Source organism: Vanacampus margaritifer, chromosome 2 (assembly GCF_051991255.1).
Source record: "Vanacampus margaritifer isolate UIUO_Vmar chromosome 2, RoL_Vmar_1.0, whole genome shotgun sequence".
NCBI classification, from domain to species: Eukaryota; Metazoa; Chordata; class Actinopteri; order Syngnathiformes; family Syngnathidae; genus Vanacampus; species Vanacampus margaritifer.
In genome coordinates, this window is record NC_135433.1 from 26,067,830 (window position 1) to 26,088,468 (window position 20,639).

At 41.6% G+C, this 20,639-nt stretch overlaps 2 protein-coding genes across 4 annotated transcripts; both read left to right on the forward strand.

Annotated features, from left to right (window-relative positions):
* The first annotated feature begins 204 nt into the window (after positions 1 to 204).
* On the forward strand, positions 205 to 12,826 carry rab40c (RAB40c, member RAS oncogene family). Of its 2 annotated transcripts, XM_077558868.1 has the most exons (7): positions 205 to 499; positions 1,341 to 1,502; positions 5,161 to 5,221; positions 7,146 to 7,206; positions 7,288 to 7,365; positions 7,541 to 7,763; positions 7,835 to 12,826. In XM_077558868.1, exons 2-7 carry the CDS (start codon positions 1,361 to 1,363, stop codon positions 8,107 to 8,109), a joined length of 840 nt encoding a protein of 279 aa, XP_077414994.1. In that variant the 5' UTR covers positions 205 to 499; positions 1,341 to 1,360; the 3' UTR covers positions 8,110 to 12,826. The 2 variants fall into 2 exon arrangements, with proteins under 2 accessions (XP_077414994.1, XP_077414993.1); XM_077558867.1 differs by having other exon boundaries at positions 7,146 to 7,365.
* Positions 12,827 to 13,175: 349 nt separating this feature from the next.
* eif3d (eukaryotic translation initiation factor 3, subunit D) lies at positions 13,176 to 20,596 on the forward strand. Of its 2 annotated transcripts, none has more exons than XM_077559611.1 (16): positions 13,176 to 13,298; positions 13,877 to 14,002; positions 14,086 to 14,131; positions 14,918 to 15,054; positions 15,132 to 15,217; positions 15,315 to 15,387; positions 15,838 to 15,959; positions 16,033 to 16,165; positions 17,394 to 17,541; positions 17,613 to 17,749; positions 19,058 to 19,143; positions 19,403 to 19,532; positions 19,604 to 19,746; positions 19,883 to 20,075; positions 20,306 to 20,402; positions 20,483 to 20,596. In XM_077559611.1, exons 2-16 carry the CDS (start codon positions 13,880 to 13,882, stop codon positions 20,494 to 20,496), a joined length of 1,668 nt encoding a protein of 555 aa, XP_077415737.1. In that variant the 5' UTR covers positions 13,176 to 13,298; positions 13,877 to 13,879; the 3' UTR covers positions 20,497 to 20,596. The 2 variants fall into 2 exon arrangements, with proteins under 2 accessions (XP_077415737.1, XP_077415738.1); XM_077559612.1 differs by having other exon boundaries at positions 13,269 to 13,303.
* The last annotated feature ends 43 nt before the right edge of the window (positions 20,597 to 20,639 follow it).

Sequence of the window (20,639 nt, forward strand, 5' to 3'; positions counted from 1 at the left end):
CTGGTTCATAAATATTGCTCCTGTCTCTGTTAAGTGTGAATATTTGATAATTTCGGTTGTTTCATACGTAATTTGCGTGTTGTTGACAAGGGTGTTTGATTGGCAGCCTCACCCAACCAATTGTGCCCGCCCTCTACGTCTTCATGAGTGTAGAAACCAATCACGTGAATGAGAAGGCGGGCGCTCAAAGCTGGAGAGAGTAGCCCAGCAGCAATCTGTCAGGCATCCGCAGATCCCTCACTGTTGTCGGCTTGTCTTTCCCCATGGCCCGCAGGAATGGAGAAACATGGACGTCACGGACTGACACGACTGAGAACGCGCACAGATTCGTAGTGGAAGTATAAAAATCACCGTTGCGGCGCTTTTCTCCCCAGCTCTCGCGCATAACACCCTTCCCTGGATGTGACGGAGGGACGTTCCAGTAATCTTCGTACCCGGACGAGAGGACGACGAGACGGCCTGAAATCAAGAAGACATCGCTGGGAGTGGAGCTCACCAGGTTAGCACCAGCTAGGTAGCTGCTAACACCGGGGTGTGTGTTTAATTTAAAACGTTGACTCACACGCGTAAGTCGGCATGAACGTGACCGGTGACGGTGTCATGAAATGCATTTTTTTCCTTCCAATTTTGTGGCGCCTACTCGATGACGTTGGCGGCAGTCAAATGTGGGAGCGATGTTAGCGTGTTAGCATGTTAGCTTGTGCTGCAGGGAGATAGCTTGTTGTTCCCTTATTAAAACATTCTAAACAGCTTCTATCTCGCCTTTTTAAGGGGGAAAATTGTTATTATGGTTTTGTTAAACACTATGGTCAGCAAATAAATACCACTTTGTGCTGGTTCCATAACTGACAACATTGTAATAATGGGGGATTTTTAAGCAAGTCACCTTAATTTTATTGCGTTAATTACCAGACTGTTCTCTTTTTTCCCCCCAAGACAACTGAAAGCTGAAACTATTATTTTGCACCAACAGTCAAGTCAGCACAAACTATCCTTCAAATACAATTTAATATATATTACTGAAAATAATCATTTTAGCCTTCCAAAATCACCTTAATTTGTCTGTATTAGATCTTAGACTGGTTTTCCTTTGCACATCATTTTTAAAGGCAACATCAAATGTCTTGCCATTTATAATCTTAGACAGTTATATTTATAATATATATGTTTATATATGCATTTATATTTTTTTGCCTTTAGCCCACATCGCACTGGTGAATTGTTGTTGGTCCAGTCACGCATTTATTTGCAGATGACACATAGGTGTGAAGTCAGCACGTTCCGGCCACCATGAACGACTTTGTTTTGATGCCCTCATCATTTACTGATTTGCTCACTAGGGCTCATGTGAGAGAAGGCCATGGGCAGCCAGGGTAGCCCGGTGAAAAGCTACGACTACTTGCTCAAGTTCCTGCTGGTGGGCGACAGCGACGTGGGCAAGGGCGAGATCCTGGACAGCCTGCAGGACGGCTCGGCCGAGTCGCCCTACGCTTACAGCAGCGGTGAGTCGTTTTAAGGGGTTTTGTAGTACGTAGGGCTGAAATGGTTAATCGAATAACTCTAATTAATTGATTACCAAAAGGGTTCCAGTGAAAGTTCTTCCTCGAAGCTATGCAGTGATCATTTTTACACACCTATATCACCGCAGACTACACTAAACGCTCTCATTCACTGACTCCCACGTCACTCACCAGCGTTTGTCCCATCTTTTAAAGCCACACACATGCAATGTTACAGATGTGGAATGTGAGTTTGGGCATGTGGATGCATGTTTTGTTGTTTAACAATGAAAAATCATTGGATAGCTGTAGTCCTAGCACTGTGGACATCACACACAAATTCGGCTAGGCGTACTTTAAAAATTTTTTTTTTAAACTATGCTCTACTAATTGCAGAAAAAAATCACCAATAGACATAGCAATAAAAGTATAACTTGAGTGCTATCTCGTGGAATGTCGTGTTGTGGTTAGATTTAATTATTTGTGTTGTGTTGATGGTGTTTTATTGTTGAATTTGTGATGTTTGTGGTCCTTGAATGCACTGAAACTGTGAAACTGAAAAGTATGCTTTTGCTTCTCAGGATGCTACTAAAATCCAGCAAGTTTAATGACTTAATAATACCGTTTGTGTAAAATGGTAGTGCGCATATTTGTTTCCCCATGTGTTATGTCACATCGTTGTGTGCTTATTTAGACAAGTATGCAAGTTAATACTATCTATGAGCCTCCTGTGAATGTAGTTTGTGTTGTATAAACTGCAGAATAGGCTAGTACAGTAGTCTATGTAACGTAAGTTAGTGGTTGTGAGCATGCTAGATGCATAGTGGTGTTGGTACGTTGATGATTATTCTGTCTGGAAAATAAATCAGTCCAAGGGGAATATCAGTCTCTGTTTTAAGTATCAATTTTTTTTTAAGTAAATAGTAGGGGTGTGAATTGCCTAGTACCTGGCGATTCAATTGTATCACGATTCATAGGTCACGTTTCGATTTGATACCGATTAATCCCGATACGAATCTATAAATTGATTATTGCGATTTTTTTTTTTCTCTCAAATTTGAAAAATACAAATCAGTAAACTTGTACATGTACACTGTAAGATTTGTATGGAAAATTTATTTATCGGAAAATTCAGGCTTACAACTGAGCCACTGCATTTAACAAACAGGTTGCAGTCTGTCTCATGTTTGAACAGCACTGAAATAAAATATTAAGGCTTCATGTTCCATTAATATAACATTCTTCCATGCTGAATGTGTGAATCCTAACCCTAAGTAAGACGTTTTGTTGAATATTTCCATTAAAAAATTATGTTGAAAAATAGATTCGGCCGCATATCGAATCGATTCGAGAATTGCGCGCTGTAATATCGCGATATATTGCCAAATCAATTTTTTCTAACACCCCTAGTAAATAGATACATCATTCTGATCTCTGAATTACGCTTCCCGCTGTAATTATGTTGATGCTTAAAGCGCCTCCCTTAGAGGACTGTCTGTATGCAACTTAACTTTAAAGTCCAAATGTGAGGAAAAGTCAATTGCTAGTCCGCTTCCTTTGGGCTAAGAGTAGCAAAAACAACAACATTGTGTGACCAAAGTAAATATTTAAACGGCAGGAAATCAGGACAGAAGAAGCAGAAGCTTGTGATTGGATGAAAATGTCCTCCGGCTCTTTTTTTTAGGCAAGGAACCTTCAAGTGTGTTTGTGCTGTGTGTGCGCACGCACGTGTTGAGTTGGTGTTCTTAGTGTGCTCAGATTTTGTGTTGTTGTCAGAGTTACTTCATCCATGTGATGAAATAGTTGCTTATTTTCCTCCTCGCGTGGTGGCCGGAAGCATTTGTTTACTCAACTGCAGGCAGCACAGAGCGTTGGTTAGGAGTCGTGCATTTACCATAGTCAGGCCTTTATTTGTATGAATGCACGTTTATTGTAATTATATTAACACTGTCATTTTTATATCGATATATTACAATACAGTATGTATTATATGGCAGCCTTGAAAATACCTGTCCGTCTATCTCTCTAGCCATCAATCGGTTTTCGCATTCCTCATCCATCCTTCCATCAGCTTTCATCCCATTGCCCATCCGTCATCTGAATCACGTCATTGACATTGACAATTATTTTCCTCTATATAAAATGTTTCATATGTGTTGGCCGTATGTAGCCATCCCGTGTCCAAAAATAAGTACTCTATGGCGTATCCTCTGGCACGGCAGGAACTGCTGCTTCTTTGTCGTAAACAATGCCGCAATATGCGGTTTACCCAAAACGCTAATTTCACAGATGCTGTGGACGGCGCACTTCGTCCACGCGCTTGTCGTCGTCTCTTTGAACGAGTCGTCCTCTCGCATCTCTCAGAATAGAAGCATCGAGCGTACAGATCACAAGAGCCATCGATCATCCCAGGAAGCGCTCTCTCCAACTCCGCAATGGAATTAGCTCAGCACTTTAGCTCGGAAGATCTCAGGATGTTGATGATGTTAGCAAGCGGCCGTTAATTGCCGTCACTCGTCCTCCATTTCGTGTAGTCCAAGTGTGGAATTACTGCGATAGCTTTTGGAGTCAAAAATTGTTTACGCTTGATTTAATCTAGTTTACATGGCCTTGAAATGAAATGTTGGATTTTTTTTTCAGGCAAAACTCTAATCTCCCATTTTAACTGACTGTTTTCACCCTGCACTTATGGAAAATGACATTTTTCCAAACAAGTTTTGCTTTTGTCTATTTGCTTTACTTTTAAACTTTTTTTTGTGCATTTTTTTCCCCAGCGTTAATTTGCATCGGCGCCTTCGTACGAAATAATAGATTAAAAAAAAAAGTTGTCAATGTCTGTTTTGCTTAAACATTTATGTTAACATAAGCCTTAATAAATGAACATTTGAAATGTGAGCAGTCAGACTGCATAGCAATTTTGGGGCTCAATAAATATTTACTGCAACCCCCTGCTATTCACTATTGAGGCCCTGCCACAAATAGATATAAATTCAGACAAAAAAGCGCAAATAGTTGAATTTGTGAGCAATGAACTGTGAATAATATGCTGTGCATTACGTCTGTAACAATGACTTCCCCACTGCATTCGTGTAGGTTATTTCCAACTTTTGTACAAATTGTGTTTACATCGCTGCCATAGGATCAAACCTCTGTCGGAAACCAAGAGCCACACATGCATGCACAACTTTTGTTGCTGCTTGTTATTCCGCCTATCAGTAATGATTATGGGGCATTCATCAATTTGTTATACCGAACTCATATCAGAAAGACATTTTGTTGGCTTTTACCTTTGCTAACAATCAAACCGCAAAGTAGAAAGTGGTAAAACGGTTGTCAAAGTGCGATTCAGGTGTTTGGCCTCGGGTCTTTTTCTGACGACCGCGTGAAAAACCACAGGAACCGGTTAAGAAGATCCAGCAGGGGAACATGTCCGGACATGAAGCGGCAGGTGTCATCAGACAGGTTTACTCTTTTGACCGTTAAACAAACAATTCGGAGGACAATTGAAATATTGTTGAACTTGTGAGGAAGTGGAAAGTAATAAAGGGTCACAGGAATTTTCCTTGAAACTCACGACCACACATTCACTGAATACTGTACATCCTAACCCTCGCCGCAATGTATTGTGGGTCAAGTGACATTGCCATTCTTCTTTTTCCAGGCATCGATTATAAGACCACCACCATTCTTCTGGATGGCAGGAGGGTGAAGCTGGAGCTTTGGTGAGTACATCCGATCCAACCAACATTCTCGCTGAGTTGAGACATATTTCAAAGCTATTTGGATGCAGATGAATGACATCCGGCTTTTAGTGCATCCCACATTGCCACCTTCCACACAAAACAGTGAGCTGCAGCTAACATGGCCTGTGTGAAAGCGTACGTCAGCACTTATGTTGTTCTTGCCTCTTGTGTGTTGCTCCGTGTGAGCGTCAAACGTGTTTTCTTGAAAGTGGGGCAAGCGGAGAGGAGCTGAGCCGGCTGCTCCCCGCGGAATCGTTCGCATTAATGCTGCGTCACACTTTCCCCCTCATTTTTCTTCTTGCACCGTTTCCATCGGTATCATGACTCAAGCTGGTCCAACTCAGACTGAGGCGGTAAAAGGAGAGGAAAGAAAGCGGCGTGTTTTCCCGGGAGACGTGTTCCTCCACAATCCCTTTGGCACAGCTACAGTCGTGCTCAGATTACACGGGCACAACAAATTGCAATGCAGAAGCACGCCAGATAGGATTCTTCCAAAAACAATCCTCCTGACCATTTGTGGCGGGGAATCTGTTCATTGTCACTGCTGCTGACTTGGATCTAGTGCAGCGTTTGTGTGTTTTGGATCGAGCCGCTTTGGGTGCGTCACACGACAGCAGAGAGGTGGGAGCTGCAAAAATCCCTGGGTGGTCTTGAAGTTGTCACAGCACTTCAAATAATCTGGATTCACAAAGTGTGTTTTTCTAAAATCTTTCCTGCCAGCGGCCATTTTCAGTTTTTATAAAATCCTTCAGAAATGTGTTAAAAAAAAAAAAAAAATATATATATATATATATATATTTCTTTAGAAAATGCAGCAATTGAAGACATTTTTATTAAGGCTGCAATTAAAGATTGATTAATTTGTCAATAATTTTGTTGATTAATTTGTCAATAATTTTGTTGATTAATTGACAAATTGGATTTAAAATAAATAATTTCCATCCTTTTATTCCAAAACATGACATGACATTATTTCAAATTGACAGCACAGAAAATCCACAAACAAACTAATTACGATTCAGTTACTAGCTTGATCCATAACATGTCAGATAATGTTGATCATTGATTTTCAAAGTAAAAGCAAAATGTTTTATTTTGATTTAACACAAAGATAATCAGAAATTGGATATTTACTAACCACAAGTTGAAATTTTGAGCATTTGGATGTTTTTAATTGAATAAAGATTCATTGATTAGCAATTAATTTGATAATTGATTAGTTACTGATTGATTAATTGTTGCACCCATAATTTTTCTTAGTATGCATTTTGAGCATTTGTCTGTGAAATTTAAATGGATACTTGACTCAATGAGACATTTTCAGCAGTGAAAAGTTCATATATTGTCTAGAATTAATTTGATAACTTGATTATTTGTCATGTACAACTAATACCTTTAAAAACATTTTCCCACTTGCTGTCGACTAAAAATGAAATCACCTGTGCTGAGGAAATAGGTAACGACCAATCACGGCTCACCTGTTATCTGTGTTGGTCATCAAATTGAGCCATGATTGTTCATTACCAGTTTCCTCAGAACAGGTGATGAACTTCCATCTACAGCAAGTGCCGAAATTTGTTTTTAAAGCTATTAATTCTTTATGAAAAATGGCGAGCGGCAGTCTACGACGGGCGGCCAGCTGCGGCCGCCCATGCTCAAGTTATCACATTTATAGACAAAATACTATGTTGAAAATGTCTCAACGAGTCAAGTATCTCTTTAACTTACTGTATTTGTCTTTTTGTTTGTGTTGCCTTCAGGGAGCAGCGGAAATCTTAGCTTTCCTTGCACTTTTTTGCCTTTTTCTGGTTGTGTGAATGGCCCACGGGTCGACCACCCTGGTAGCTCTTTTCACGTGTTTCCACTTGTTGTCCTAAAATCTTCTCCCCCTTCTCGTCTTTAGGGACACGTCAGGACAGGGACGTTTCTGCACCATTTTCCGCTCGTACTCCCGCGGCGCTCAGGTGAGTCACGCACACACAAAGGACTTGTCGGTTCTTTTTTCTCCTAGATTGCTTTTTCACGTTCTTCCACCTTGCGCGCAGGGCATCCTGCTGGTGTACGACATCACCAACCGCTGGTCCTTTGACGGCATCGACAGGTGGATCAGAGAAATTGATGAGGTTAGTGAGGTCGATGGTGCTTTATTGATCTCCCTGTGAGAGATCATTTCTTATGTTTGATATTTTTTCTTTTTGTTGTTGTTGAATGACTGGGCCCATCGGTCAGTTTTTCAAATCCGAAGTGGCCACATTATCTCCGCGTACACAACCTGTTGTCTCTGTCTGTTGTGGGCAGCACGCGCCGGGCGTTCCCCGCATCCTGGTGGGCAACCGCCTGCACCTGGCCTTCAAGCGGCAGGTGCCCACCGAGCAGGCGCGGGCCTACGCCGAGAAGAACGGCATGACCTTCTTCGAGGTGAGCCCACTGTGCAACTTCAACGTCATCGAGTCCTTCACGGAGCTGTCGCGCATCGTGCTCATGCGCCACGGCATGGAGAAGTTCTGGAAGCCCAACCGAGGTGCGTCCCAACGAGCCCGAAGACCGTCCAAGTGTCCGTTTCAATTTGATTGAATTGTTGTGGGTGTTCAGTGTTCAGCCTGCAGGACCTGTGCTGCCGGGCCATCGTGTCGTGCACGCCGGTCCACCTCATCGACAAGCTGCCGCTACCCGTGGCCATCAAGTCGCACCTCAAGTCCTTCTCCATGGCCAACGGCATGAATGCCGTCATGATGCACGGACGCTCGTACTCGCTGGCCAACCCGGCCGGCGGCTCCAAGGGCAACAGCCTCAAGCGCTCCAAGTCCATCCGGCCGCCGCAGAGCCCCCCGCAGAACTGCACGCGCAGCAACTGCAAGATCTCCTAACTGCCGCTTTCCCCCGAAGCTGACGGGAGTGACTCGGGTCCGGCGCCGTCCCAGGAGAATGAGTCTGACGTTTTTGGGTGTGCCGCTGCTGACCCGCCACGAGTCACGTGAGACACACGAACGAGGAGTTTTCGCCGCTTGTACAGACGCTTATTAGGTGGCTCGGTTTTTCTTCCTCTGCGTTCTGAAGCTCAATAAGCTACAAGTTGGTACACATTTGAAATGGCCTCACACACAAGCACATTCGGAAAAGCTCTTTGAGCCGCTGGCGTGCGCTCACACACACAAGCACTTCCACGCACTCTTGACCACCTCTTGGGACGGGCGACACACGCTTATACTCTCATAAAAACACCCCTCACACATAGTGCTCTTGTCACACACACTCATACACTTTTCACTCACTCCATCGCACACCTCACACATTCATACTGTCTTTACACAAACTTATTTACCCACACACACACTCTTACTTCTCGTGCTTGCATACACTCTTATCATACTCTCAAGCACACGCTATTTATATATTTATGCACTACTCACACAAACTTCACGCATCAAATACACTCCACACACACTCAATTCATTCACTCACTCTTCACACACCTCACTCATACACGTTCATGTGTTCCACACACACACACTCACATGCTCACTCACTCCTCTGTCACAAACTCATACACACTCGTGTAGCTGCCTCAAAAACTCCTCACATACTAGAGCGCCTCGTTGTACTGGCCTTCATCTTGCGAATGGAGCTAACTCAAGTAGTCGTTGCTGGTCTTGACTAGCAGACTCATGAGCGTGTGTGAAGTTGGAACAGTTTGATGCATCAAGCTTCCGTTTCCTTTCTGTTCCGCGCCTCGCCGCCTGCGCTGCATGGGGGGGTCTTGTTGCGGTGAAAAGTGACAATTTAAAGTCCCTCACAATTGTTTCTAACTTGACACAACTTCAAGTGAAGGACTCTTTTTCTTGATTTCCCTTCACTTTGTACACTTTGAGACTTGCCTACTACGACTGCTACTACTTGCACTGAGGCCCCGTTTTAGACCCCGGCCAACACCTGCCTCCCGTTCGTCCCATGTGGCACACACCCTCCCTTCCTCGCTGCTCCAAATTTGGCAAAAAATGATCTTGTGTCGGGGGTGGAAAAGTTTTTTTTTTTTTTTTTTTAGAGTCAGGAAGTCATCCTAGTTTGGTGGATTTGAGCAAAGACTCCTTTAAGCCACATTAAATTTTTATTACGTTTTTTTTTTTTTTTTTTTCATCTCGCCAGAGAGCCAATCTGCTTAGAGGCGTGTCGCCATGCATCATAATATGTTTGTTAAATATTTATATTAAAGTGTCATCCATAATTCCATTTACACTACCTGTTAATGTGGAACTGCTGCAGTCCTGCTAAGCACAAGTTCGACATTTTTTCAGTAGAAAACCAGGACTGTTCAATGGAAGCATGTGCGTCTTAATTGACACTTTTTGTTGCATGTTGCGTTCTATTTTAAGACCGGAGCGCTGGCAATAATAATTCAGGTGCGATTGTGAGAAAACTGGCAAGCGAGACGCTTTTGCTGCGTTCAAGTCCCCTGGGACATCTTGCTGGGAAGCATTGCGGTTAGCTGTCATCCTGCCACATCGCAAATGTGACAGCATCACTCACTATCCGCTCTTCTGTAGTGCTGCTGGAATGTTTAGTCGATATAGGTTAACCTCTGTATTGTGCCCTTAGTATATCCCACAATGTATCTTGAAAAGTAGCAATATATCCCATAACGCATTGCGCTGATACAGTAAAATTGTTTTCCATTTCCGTGGAATTTTTGAGTTTTGACAAATAGTTTGGGAATCTAATCTGGCATGTGTGTGTCTGGTGGCATTTTGGTGACAAGGAACTGTGTTAAAGAATTGAGGAGCATCATTTCGACCAAAGTAGTGCTTTGCCGCCATTTTATGGCATCTTGGTTCCAAGGGAAAATAATTAATGAACTAAGGCTGCAACTAAAGGTTATTTCATAATTATTCTGTTAATTTTGTATTATTCGATGATTCGGACAAAAATAAATTTTGGATTAATATTCATTTATACAAACCAAACATTATTAGTAGTAGTAGTACAAATTGACAGTGCATATAGTCCACAAAAATAAACTGATTGACTGAGTTCCTGGTTTAGTCTGAAACAAACATCAGAAGATCTGCAAAAATGTTGATCATGTTTATGAATATTTTCATAGTTGGTTTGTTGGTGATTAAGCAATAATTGTTGCAACTCTACTATTTTGCATTCAATGGCTGAGTTTGTTATGTAGTCCACTTGTATAAATATATCCCTACATAGGAAGTATTCAATTCGTCATTTCAGGCCAACCATCAACTATATAGTACTTCATATTATAAAAATCCCTGCGTGGTGATTAGGGAATGAGTGAATGATTCGGAACGCGACCCGAGTCTTCTGATGTTGGCTTCGCCGCCTCCTCCGTGCGCCATCCCATGATTCATTGCTGCTGAATAATGGATGCTCCTCAGGAGGGCTTCATCTTCTTCATCAGTGCAGCTGCAGCTCCTCACTACGCTTTCATCTTCCTCCCGCAGCTTGCTATCTCTTTTGCCGCCATTTTTCCTGCAACAACCCCAACTCACTTTTTCCATTTCCAGCTCAGTTCCTCTTGTCATAAACGCCAAAGAGATCATATCAGTTTTGTAGCTTTTATTTAGCTATTTTGAGCTGTGTTTTTTCTTTTTCTTTTTCTTTTGGCCATTTAGGAGGCCGTGTGTCAAACTCAAGGCCCTGCGGCCACTAATGCAAATCAAGTGTTTCTAATTCATGTTCTTTGCTAAATTGATTTCATCGCTTTTTGGTAGCAAATCTTGACAAAATGCATTTTTTAATCACGTTTAAAGCAGAGTTTACAAGTCCCCCCACCCCCACCCCACCCCCCCCCCCACCCCCACACACACACACACATACACACGTACACACACAATCCCATCTCAACATATTGTTGCTGCTATGTGGAAAAACACATGTCCATTTTTTTCTTTAAATTTTTATGTTTTTGGGACGTCTACATTCAGTTTCATCCCAAAAACATAAAAAAAATATTTTTTAAATACTAAAATGTACGTGTTTTTCACATGGCAGCAATGATATGTTGAATATTATTTATATTTGATTGTTTCCATTTTCCATGACTTCTGATTTAAAAGTCAAGTTGTTCAAAAAAAATATTTACAATTAAACCTTGAGCTGTGTCGCGAATAGCACAATTCCATCAGTAATTGTTAGCCTCTCCAAAAACGTTTTAATTGCTTGTAGATGCCAAAAGCGCTATTTTTGACTAAGCAAAGCTCCTCAACTCACTTCAACATAGTCCCTTAGCACAAAGATGTCACCTCAGCACTATTTTTATCTAAATGCCACCAAGTCAGCACAAAAACAATGAATAGAGGATGGGTTAAAAAATGCTAAACATTTGTTTTCCATATCAAATGCAGTTTAAATAGTAATTAAATGTAAACCCCCCCAAAAAAAAAGAAATTCAACACAAAATAGATTCTCAATATTTGCGGTTTAAATGTCAGCATTAGATGCAGGGGCATTTGTATATGCATAACATGCACTTAATATTATTTTACAGTCATGAATCAGTTCGACACCTCATTTGATGATCAAATAACTGGACTGAACAAGAAAAGCTACTTATTTGCTTTTTCGCTTAAACTTTTGTTCATTTTACACCAATTTGATCTCCAAACTAACATCCTAGTAGCTCATGTGGAGGGGTGTAACATCAATTTTGGAACAAATCTGGCAAAAATCAGCATTATTTAAACCCCCCTCCCCCACACCGGCTTTGGTGGAGCGGCCTGAGGCTGTAATGCCGCACTGAGAATGTTCCTGGCACAAGTGTCCAGCGTGTGGTGGATTTGCGTTTTTGGAGCGACACTCCTGTTGTTGGGAATGTGTTTCCTTCCTTCCTGCCAGCCCCTGCTACTGCTTTTCCACCCGTGGCGCTCTGAAAAAGTCATACATGCACAAAATGAGAGAAAAACATATCTTCAAATCGTTAATGTACCACTTTGTCATTTCTAATACCTGTGACATAAAACAACCACTTTCCACTTTTTGAGTATTTTTTTCTTGTTTTATGTCCATTCTGATAGAATTCCTGACTCTGGGTGAAGTGTAAGATAAACTAGAGCAGCAAAATGGAACAAATGTTTGTGTGCCACTTGAGTTTTTCGAATTGGGCTCAGTGTCGTTGCCAAGAATTTCAGAAGAGATTTTTCTCTCTGATGATATGCAGGAAAAGAAAGATGTGTGTTGTTGTTGCTGACTAATAGACAAAAAATGTGTTTTGTTTTGTTTTGTTGTTGTTGTTGTTGTTGTTTTAAAGCTTTTTGTTAATGCACGACCTCTTTTTCTGAGATTCTAAATGATTTTAGAAAAGGATGCACAATAGGACCCCTTCAGGGATGCCCTCTGATTGGCCTGTTAGCTTTGTGTAAAGGAGCAGTGTTGTAAAATGGATTTAATAACACATTTAAACACTATTTTGGGGGCTGAAAGCTGCTGAATCTGAGGTGTGAATGTCTGCCTGTGTGTCTGAGGAATAAACTGAAACATTTTGCTTTTTTTAAATTATTGATTGTACAGTTTCAACGCTGTGAGGGTTTGAAGAAACTTTTTCCACAAAATAAACAATTGAATGTTTAAGTTGGTATTTGGACTATTATTTCTTGTTCTTACTTAAAGGTATTTATGCAATAATGTAAACAAAATATGCAGTGAAAAAGTGTATGTCCTTCAAATAAAATACCCTTGTAGTTTTTGCAACGGAGATAAGGATTCCTTGCCCCCTGGTGTTTGTAGTGTGACACTGCAGTTAACGAAATGTACAGGCAATCTTGTAAAGATTATACTAATAGTTATATAACATGCCATTACTATTTTAGGCTATATCAACAGTCTCACATAGGCAAAGAAATAAATCTAAATAATATACCATACAGTAGTTAGCGGCGCTGTAGGCCTACTTGAAAAAAAATTTGCGATTGCGACACTTTACGACATCTGCAACAATGCGCTTCACGGCAGTTAACAACTTCCTTTCACGCCGGCGCCCTGTCTGGTGATTTTTCCCGAAGATCAGCGATACCGTTTCAAGCGTTTTGGCGTGTCACATCGGGTACGGTAAGAACACGACGACACGTCTAAACACGAGCGAAAATGATTTCTTTCCATGCTTGTATTCGATGATAACAAAACTAAGGTTGTTTTGCTGTAACTAGTTTGCTAGCCGGTTAGCTTAGCCTAGACAGCTAGCGCGGCGTGATGACTAGCCCTTTAGCGTTAGCAACATTAGCCGACGGTAGCGGCTTGTTCTTCTCTCTGTTTGACATCTGTCGCGTCAAATAACATCTGGCTCGCTCTGTCCAAAAAAAAGTCATTTTGTTCCCTGTTACTAATAGCGACCAATACCATTCTCTGCAAAATCTTGACGACTTTTACACCCTACTTTATTCGGCGTCGAGCCCATAGCCTCACTTACTGTAGTGACATGTAATAAAATAATATGGTGTCGAGGGGTCCGTGATGACTAGCCCACTGCGCAAACTGAGCAGTTCCTCTTTTTTTGGAGTGACCTGCTGGAGACAAAAGTGCTGAAGAAAACCTGAGACCCTGTGGAACACCGCTAAATCGACCTAAAAGATGCATATGACTTGTTCAAGTGTAATATTTGAAGTGTTGGGATCCCATCGGCAGGTCATGGCCAAGTTCAACGCGCCTGTGATCCAGGACAACCCGTCGGGATGGGGTCCTTGTGCCGTACCGGACAAGTTCAAGGACATGCCATACCAGCCCTTCAGCAAAGGAGACCGCCTGGGAAAGGTCGGCTCCAGTCATACCGGATTGTCACTCACTCATATTGGCTGCTTTCACTCATGATGTTGTTATGGCCTTGTGGTTGTCAGGTTGCCGACTGGACAGGAGCAACTTACCAGGACAAAAGATACACCAGTGAGTGATAAAGAGTTGATGTTTTCGAGTTTTGAAACCTCCAAAATTAGAGATGATGAAGTCAAGTAAAAACATTTGAATTAATGAGTTGGAAAGAAAACAATTTAATGACAAATGAAGAAAGCTAATAAACATCTCATTTTGTAACATGGGTAAGACAGTAGAACAACCACTAACTACAATAAAATGGTATAACACACACAAAAAATTGTTTTGATCACAAATAGATAAGCAGGTGGATGGACTGAAATGCATCATAGCAATTGCAGAAGAACCAAATCAAAAGTTTTTCTTTACAAAAATCTGGTTGATATACCAGCTGATAGTCCTATTACAAAAGGACAAGTAGAAAACTACTAAAATAAAGTTGGTAACAGCTCTAAACCTGACTGAAGAATTCTGCACCACAGCATCCGATCAGTCCTTTGTTCACAAAAGCATGTTCTTTTCTGGTTGAGAGTCCCATGGACAAATATGAAACTGAAACCTGCTCAAATAAAATCTGGCCCTAAACATTGATAGAAAGTCATCGTCTTTACTCAGTGATGGGCTCAAATTCAACACACCAGTCACAGAGATCAAAACCGTTCACACAAAAAAACTGGTCAATTCTGGTTAAAAGTCCTATAAACAAATAGGAAACTGCCAAAATAGGACTGAGCAATACAATGAGGACTCTGAAAGAAAGTGAGCAAAAGTACTTTCTGTGCAAATAATTTTCTGCTGGCTTAAGTGTCCAGATATGACACTGATGACAGTTCCTTGTCCAAATGTTTCCGCGCACAGATAAGTACTCTTCTCAGTTCGGAGGCGGCAGCCAGTACGCGTACTTCCACGAGGAGGACGAGACCAGCTTCCAGCTGGTGGACACGGCCAAGATGCAGAAGACGGCTTACCAGAGGAACCGCATGAGGTTTGCTCAGGTAACAAAGCAACACACGTCGTCGTCTGCGAACGTAGCCCTCGTCGTCCGGCTCAATCTTCCGTTCCGTTCTGGCAGCGGAACCTGCGCAGGGACAAGGACCGCAGGAACCTGACGCAGTTCAACATGCAGACGCTGCCCAAGAGCGCCAAGCAAAAGGAGAGGTCGGATGATGATTAGTCTTTTGTCTTTTTTTTTTTAAGTTCAATAGTGGTCGGTCAGTTGTGTGTTCATTCATTCCACTTTGTGTTGTCATTGCAGGGATCGAATGCGCCTGCAGAAGAAGTTCCAGAAGCAGTTTGGCGTTCGTCAAAAGTGGGATCAAAAGTCTCAGGTACGTCTACATTTTCACTTGGTCACTTTACAAAGAGATTTTTAACATATAGTTGGTAGAAAGAAATACAGTACATAAGGTTTTAGATTTCATTAGATCTTTTTGATTTTTTTTTTTTAATGCAGTAGTTATTAAATACTTTATTGATTATAGTTGTTAAAAAAAAGGGGGGAAAAAAGAAGACATTTCATATTGAGGAAATGCTTTGTTCTTGATGGATTACATAAAAATATTTTAGACAGTTTTTATTGAATAAATACTTTACTGTATGTTTTGGATAGACTATATTAAAGATTATTTTAGATGTTTTTAAATATTTTTTGTTAAGGAATGCTTTGGGTTTTTGATAACTTGAAAAAAAAATTATTTGAAATTTTATATATATATATATATATATATATATATATATATATTAAATGAATGAATAAGTGTGTGTGTTTCTCTCCCAAGGCTCAACTGAAGCCCAGAGATTCATCAGTGGAGGTACGCAGCGACTGGGAGGTGAAAGAGGAGATGGACTTCCCGAGGCTCATGAAGATGCGATACATGGAGGTGGCCGACCCGGTGGACATGTAAGTGCGCCGGCAGCCGCCCTTGACCCGCTTCTTGCACCTGCTTGCTTAATGGCACTTGCATCCTCCACAGCGAGTGCTGTGGCGCCTTGGAGTACTACGACAAAGCCTTCGACCGCATCACCACACGCAATGAGAAGCAGCTGAAGAGTATCAAGAGAATCTTCCACACCGTCACCACCACCGACGACCCCGTCATCCGCAAGGTACTAGTGTCATGCCGCACCGCCGCCATGAGTTAATGTATTTTATAGGCATAGAGAGGTTATCGGTGCCGATATTCAGCATTTTGACGAATATCGGCATCGACCATTTTGAAGAATCATACGGACGATAATAGATCTATTTAAAAAAGTGTTAACTTCAGGGAAATCATTATTTGAATTTGCTGCTGACCCTGGGAACGCTCCGCACCTTCTGTTTTTGTTTGAAATTAAAACTGAGATAAGTAAAATCTAATATTTCAGATATTTTGGAAAAAAATATTTATTGCAGAAAACAATGGGGGAGCTATTACTTAAGTTTTTTATTTAACTTTATTTAAAGACATGCTACTGCCCCTGGAAGATCCCTGAACTTTTTGTTGGACTCTTAAAACCAAGATGTCTATTGACTAAGATTTTTTTTTTTTGTAACTCCAATATTTTGCAAATCCTAAAAGTTGTTCAATAAACATATACTTAAAAATTCAAAAACATGAAGAGCTGGAATTTTTATTTATTTATTGCCAATATTTTCCCTTTTAGTGTCCTTGACTACTAATAATCAGTATCGGCCCTCAAAGTCTATCTCTAGTCCATCATTGGTCTCAGGACGTCTGTTAATACTTGAAAATTTTTACATTTGATATTTCAGAATGAGTTAAAATGTTATCGTAAATTCACAGTTCAAACATGTTAAAGTAAAAAAATTGCAAAATGTCTTCATGCAATTAGCGCTCACTCCTAGTGATCAAATTTAGTGAGTTAGAAGCCAGCTTTTTTTATATGATCTTCCACACTGAAATATCCCTAAAGTTGTAGTTCTAATTTCTTAAAATTTGATTTAAAAAAATAATAATAATTGCAACATTTCTAAAACACTAACTGCCCATTCCATAGTGAAGGAGAAGTCTTAAATGTTATCATTTAATCTGGCATCTAAATAAAACGTAAACATGAATAGTATGACATTTGATGTGCGGCCATTTTGACAAGAAACTTATAAAATGGTGTAAATTATATGGAGTGAGGTTCCACAGGCTGGGCAAGTTCAATAACTTCATTTAATCAACATTTATACGTTTTAAGGAATCCTTTCTACAGCTTTCTCGATATGTTTATCTATGAGCCTCCGCTGCCACTTTTTTCAATGATTTCTTCATTTGTCTGTGTAAATTTCATTTGGTTCTAAGGAAATTTCTCGGCTAATGCTTTAGTGTGTCTCTCTGTCCAGCTGGCCAAGACCCAAGGCAACGTGTTTGCCACGGACGCCATCTTGGCCACCCTGATGTGCTGCACGCGTTCCGTCAACTCCTGGGACATCATCGTGCAGCGGGTGGGCAACAAGCTGTTCTTCGACAAGCGCGACAACTCCGACTTTGGTGAGTGTCGTATTGCCGCCTTTCTATTCTTTTGCGTGTCGCGACTTGACACGCTTGGGCCACCTGCTCAGATCTGCTGACTGTGAGCGAGACGGCCAACGAGCCGCCGCAGGACGAGGGCAACTCCTTCAATTCCCCGCGTAACCTGGCCATGGAGGCCACCTACATCAACCACAACTTCAGCCAGCAGTGCTTGCGCATGGCAAGGGTGAGCGTTTTTTTTATTATTAATTATCAAGGATGTTCGATACCACTTATTTTTAGACCGATACCGATACTCAAATCTTCAGTACGCACCGATGCCGATACATTAGTACTTATGATACATAAAATTTCCACACCAAAAAAAAACTATGACAGATATTATTTAAAAATGACATATATCCCAACTATAGCAAATTTCCTTAAAATTGAATGAAATTAATGGCAATTATATTTTTTCAATTTGCTGATAAGTTATTTTGCATAGAGAAAACAATAAAATGAATTAAAAAAAAAAAAAGATAAATAAGATGAAACAAATAATTCAGTGGCCAGAAAAAAAACTCCCAATGACAATATGTGGTTGTACAACTTCTTTTAAGGAATACAGTGAAGTGCAAAGAATTCATTTCAGTACAATAGGGCTTCCCATGCTATTAACTCATTCAATCCCAAATGTGTTTTCTAATACTTGTCCTTCGCTCCCAAAAATGTATTTATACGCTGCTGGGAGTGAATGAGTTAATTTGGAAGGCTCTCTGTATTTCTGTTTCATGTTCTCCGTTCATTACAAATATAATGTAGTGTATATATAAGAGCTATAATTCTCGTCACAGTTCTAGCACAGCGTGTGGCAAATGTAAACGAGGCAATTAAACACAGCAAAGTTAGGTGAGCTACAAACGTGTACAGTAATTTCTCGACCATTCAATTTGGTGAATACTCAAGTTTGTTACACATATAAGCCGCATCCGACTGTAAGCCGCAGGAGTTTGAATGTTACCGCACCGGGTTCCCGCTACTTTCGCTTCCATAATAAGGCGCACATTGTGTCGCTCTCGTTCTATCTCTCCTGTATGTGGGCTCACTTGGTTTGTTTTGCTGCGCATGACGCTCTTGCGCTTCCTTTATAGTGCGCCCTCTGGTGATCTGATGGATAAGCCGCACCTTAGTATTAGCCGCAGGGTCAATGCAAATGAAAAAGTAGTGGCTTGAAGATAACACACATTGAACCACAGATATAGGTGATATTGCTCACAACAATTATTCTCAGTACCGCACACCGAATTGGCGCTGCCAGAAGAAATGCAATGAACATATGAAGTGTTACCTCATAAGGAGACTCACAGGAAACGAACGAGACTGAACAAAACTTTCTTTCCCCCCCAATCTTTCTGACCGTTCTCGACCGAAAATGGCCACAAGAGCGCGGGCCGATACCAGTATCGATATCTATTGCGAGTACAGATACCATGAGATGTCAAATTATATCTGCTAAGACAACATTTTCAAAACGTATTTGCATTGACTTCAGGGCAGCGAACGCTACAAGTTCCCTGCCAGCAACCCTTTTGTGGAGGAGGACATGGACAAGAGTGAGGTGGCGTCTGTTGCCTACAGGTGAGCGCAAAACATTTCACGTCTTTGGAAAGTTCTTGGAGACGATAAGAACATTTTGTGAGGCTGTTGAGCAATCAGCCAATTTCTCCTTTAATGTCCAAAAGTATATAAAATTGCAAATATTATATTGCTTGTGTTCAAAATATTTTTCAAGATGTCTGTGGTTTGTCTTCTTTTTTTATATATACATGTATATATATATATATTGCAAGTGTCATCTTAATCATGATTTAAAATGCTCATACTTGTCTACCACCAGGTACCGCCACTGGAAGCTGGGAGAAGACATCGACCTGATCGTCCGCTGCGAGCACGACGGCGTGATGACGGGCGCCAACGGGGAAGTGTCCTTCATCAACATCAAAACCCTCAACGAGTGGGACTCCAGGGTGAGAGACCACAAACCCTACATTTCCGCTTTCGACAGTGCGATGATGATGCTCGTGTCTTTTGCTGGCAGCATTGCAACGGCGTAGACTGGCGCCAGAAACTGGACTCTCAGCGAGGGGCGGTCCTGGCCACCGAGCTGAAGAACAACAGCTACAAGTTGGCCCGCTGGACCTGCTGCGCCATGCTGGCCGGCTCGGAGTACCTCAAGCTGGGGTGAGTTCTTAGCAAGTTCACCAACAATGGTTGTGTGTTAAAAAAATAAAAATAAATAAAATAAGATATCGGAAGGATATGCGGAAGAGCGGTGTTGACGGTGAATGAAATTTTCAATCCAAATGTCTCCTTGCAGCTACGTGTCCCGCTACCATGTGAAGGATTCTGCCCGCCACGTGGTTCTGGGCACCCAGCAGTTCAAGCCCAACGAGTTTGCCAGCCAGATCAACCTGAGCATGGAGAACGCCTGGGGCATCCTCCGCTGCGTCATCGACATCTGCCGCAAGCTGGATGAGGGCAAGTACCTCATCCTCAAGGACCCCAACAAGGTAAGCAGCCCCTAACCCTCCTGTCCAAGCTTTTAGCCGTGTCTACCATCAGGCTGTCGCTCCTAGTTCGAGACTATTGTCCAACTGACACGCTTTAAGACAACCAGAATGATCGCCAAATAGAAAAAAACAACAATCAAATTTCCAATAATACCCAAAAAGGACACACAAGGTTTTAACGCAGCCACCTTCTGATTGGCTCTCCACTTGCATCCCCCCTCCCCCCACAGCAAGTTATCCGCGTCTACAGCCTGCCCGACGGAACCTTCAGCTCCGACGAAGAGGAGGAGGAGGAAGAGGAGGATGAAGAGGATGAGGAGGAAGAAGGTGAGAAGGTTGAAGACGCTCAGTTAAGCGAGCTGACCCGTTGTCATGGAGACTAATGGGGGAATATTTTCTGATTCCAGATGAAGAGAACTAAAACGTGGCGCCCGGTGACCAAAGCAACCCGCCAAACACACACATTCATACAAATGCACACATCTAATTACTCAATAAATAAAATCCAATTGGCCCAAACAGTTCCGTTTTTTTTTTTTTTTTTTTTTAAATGTCATTCAAGCG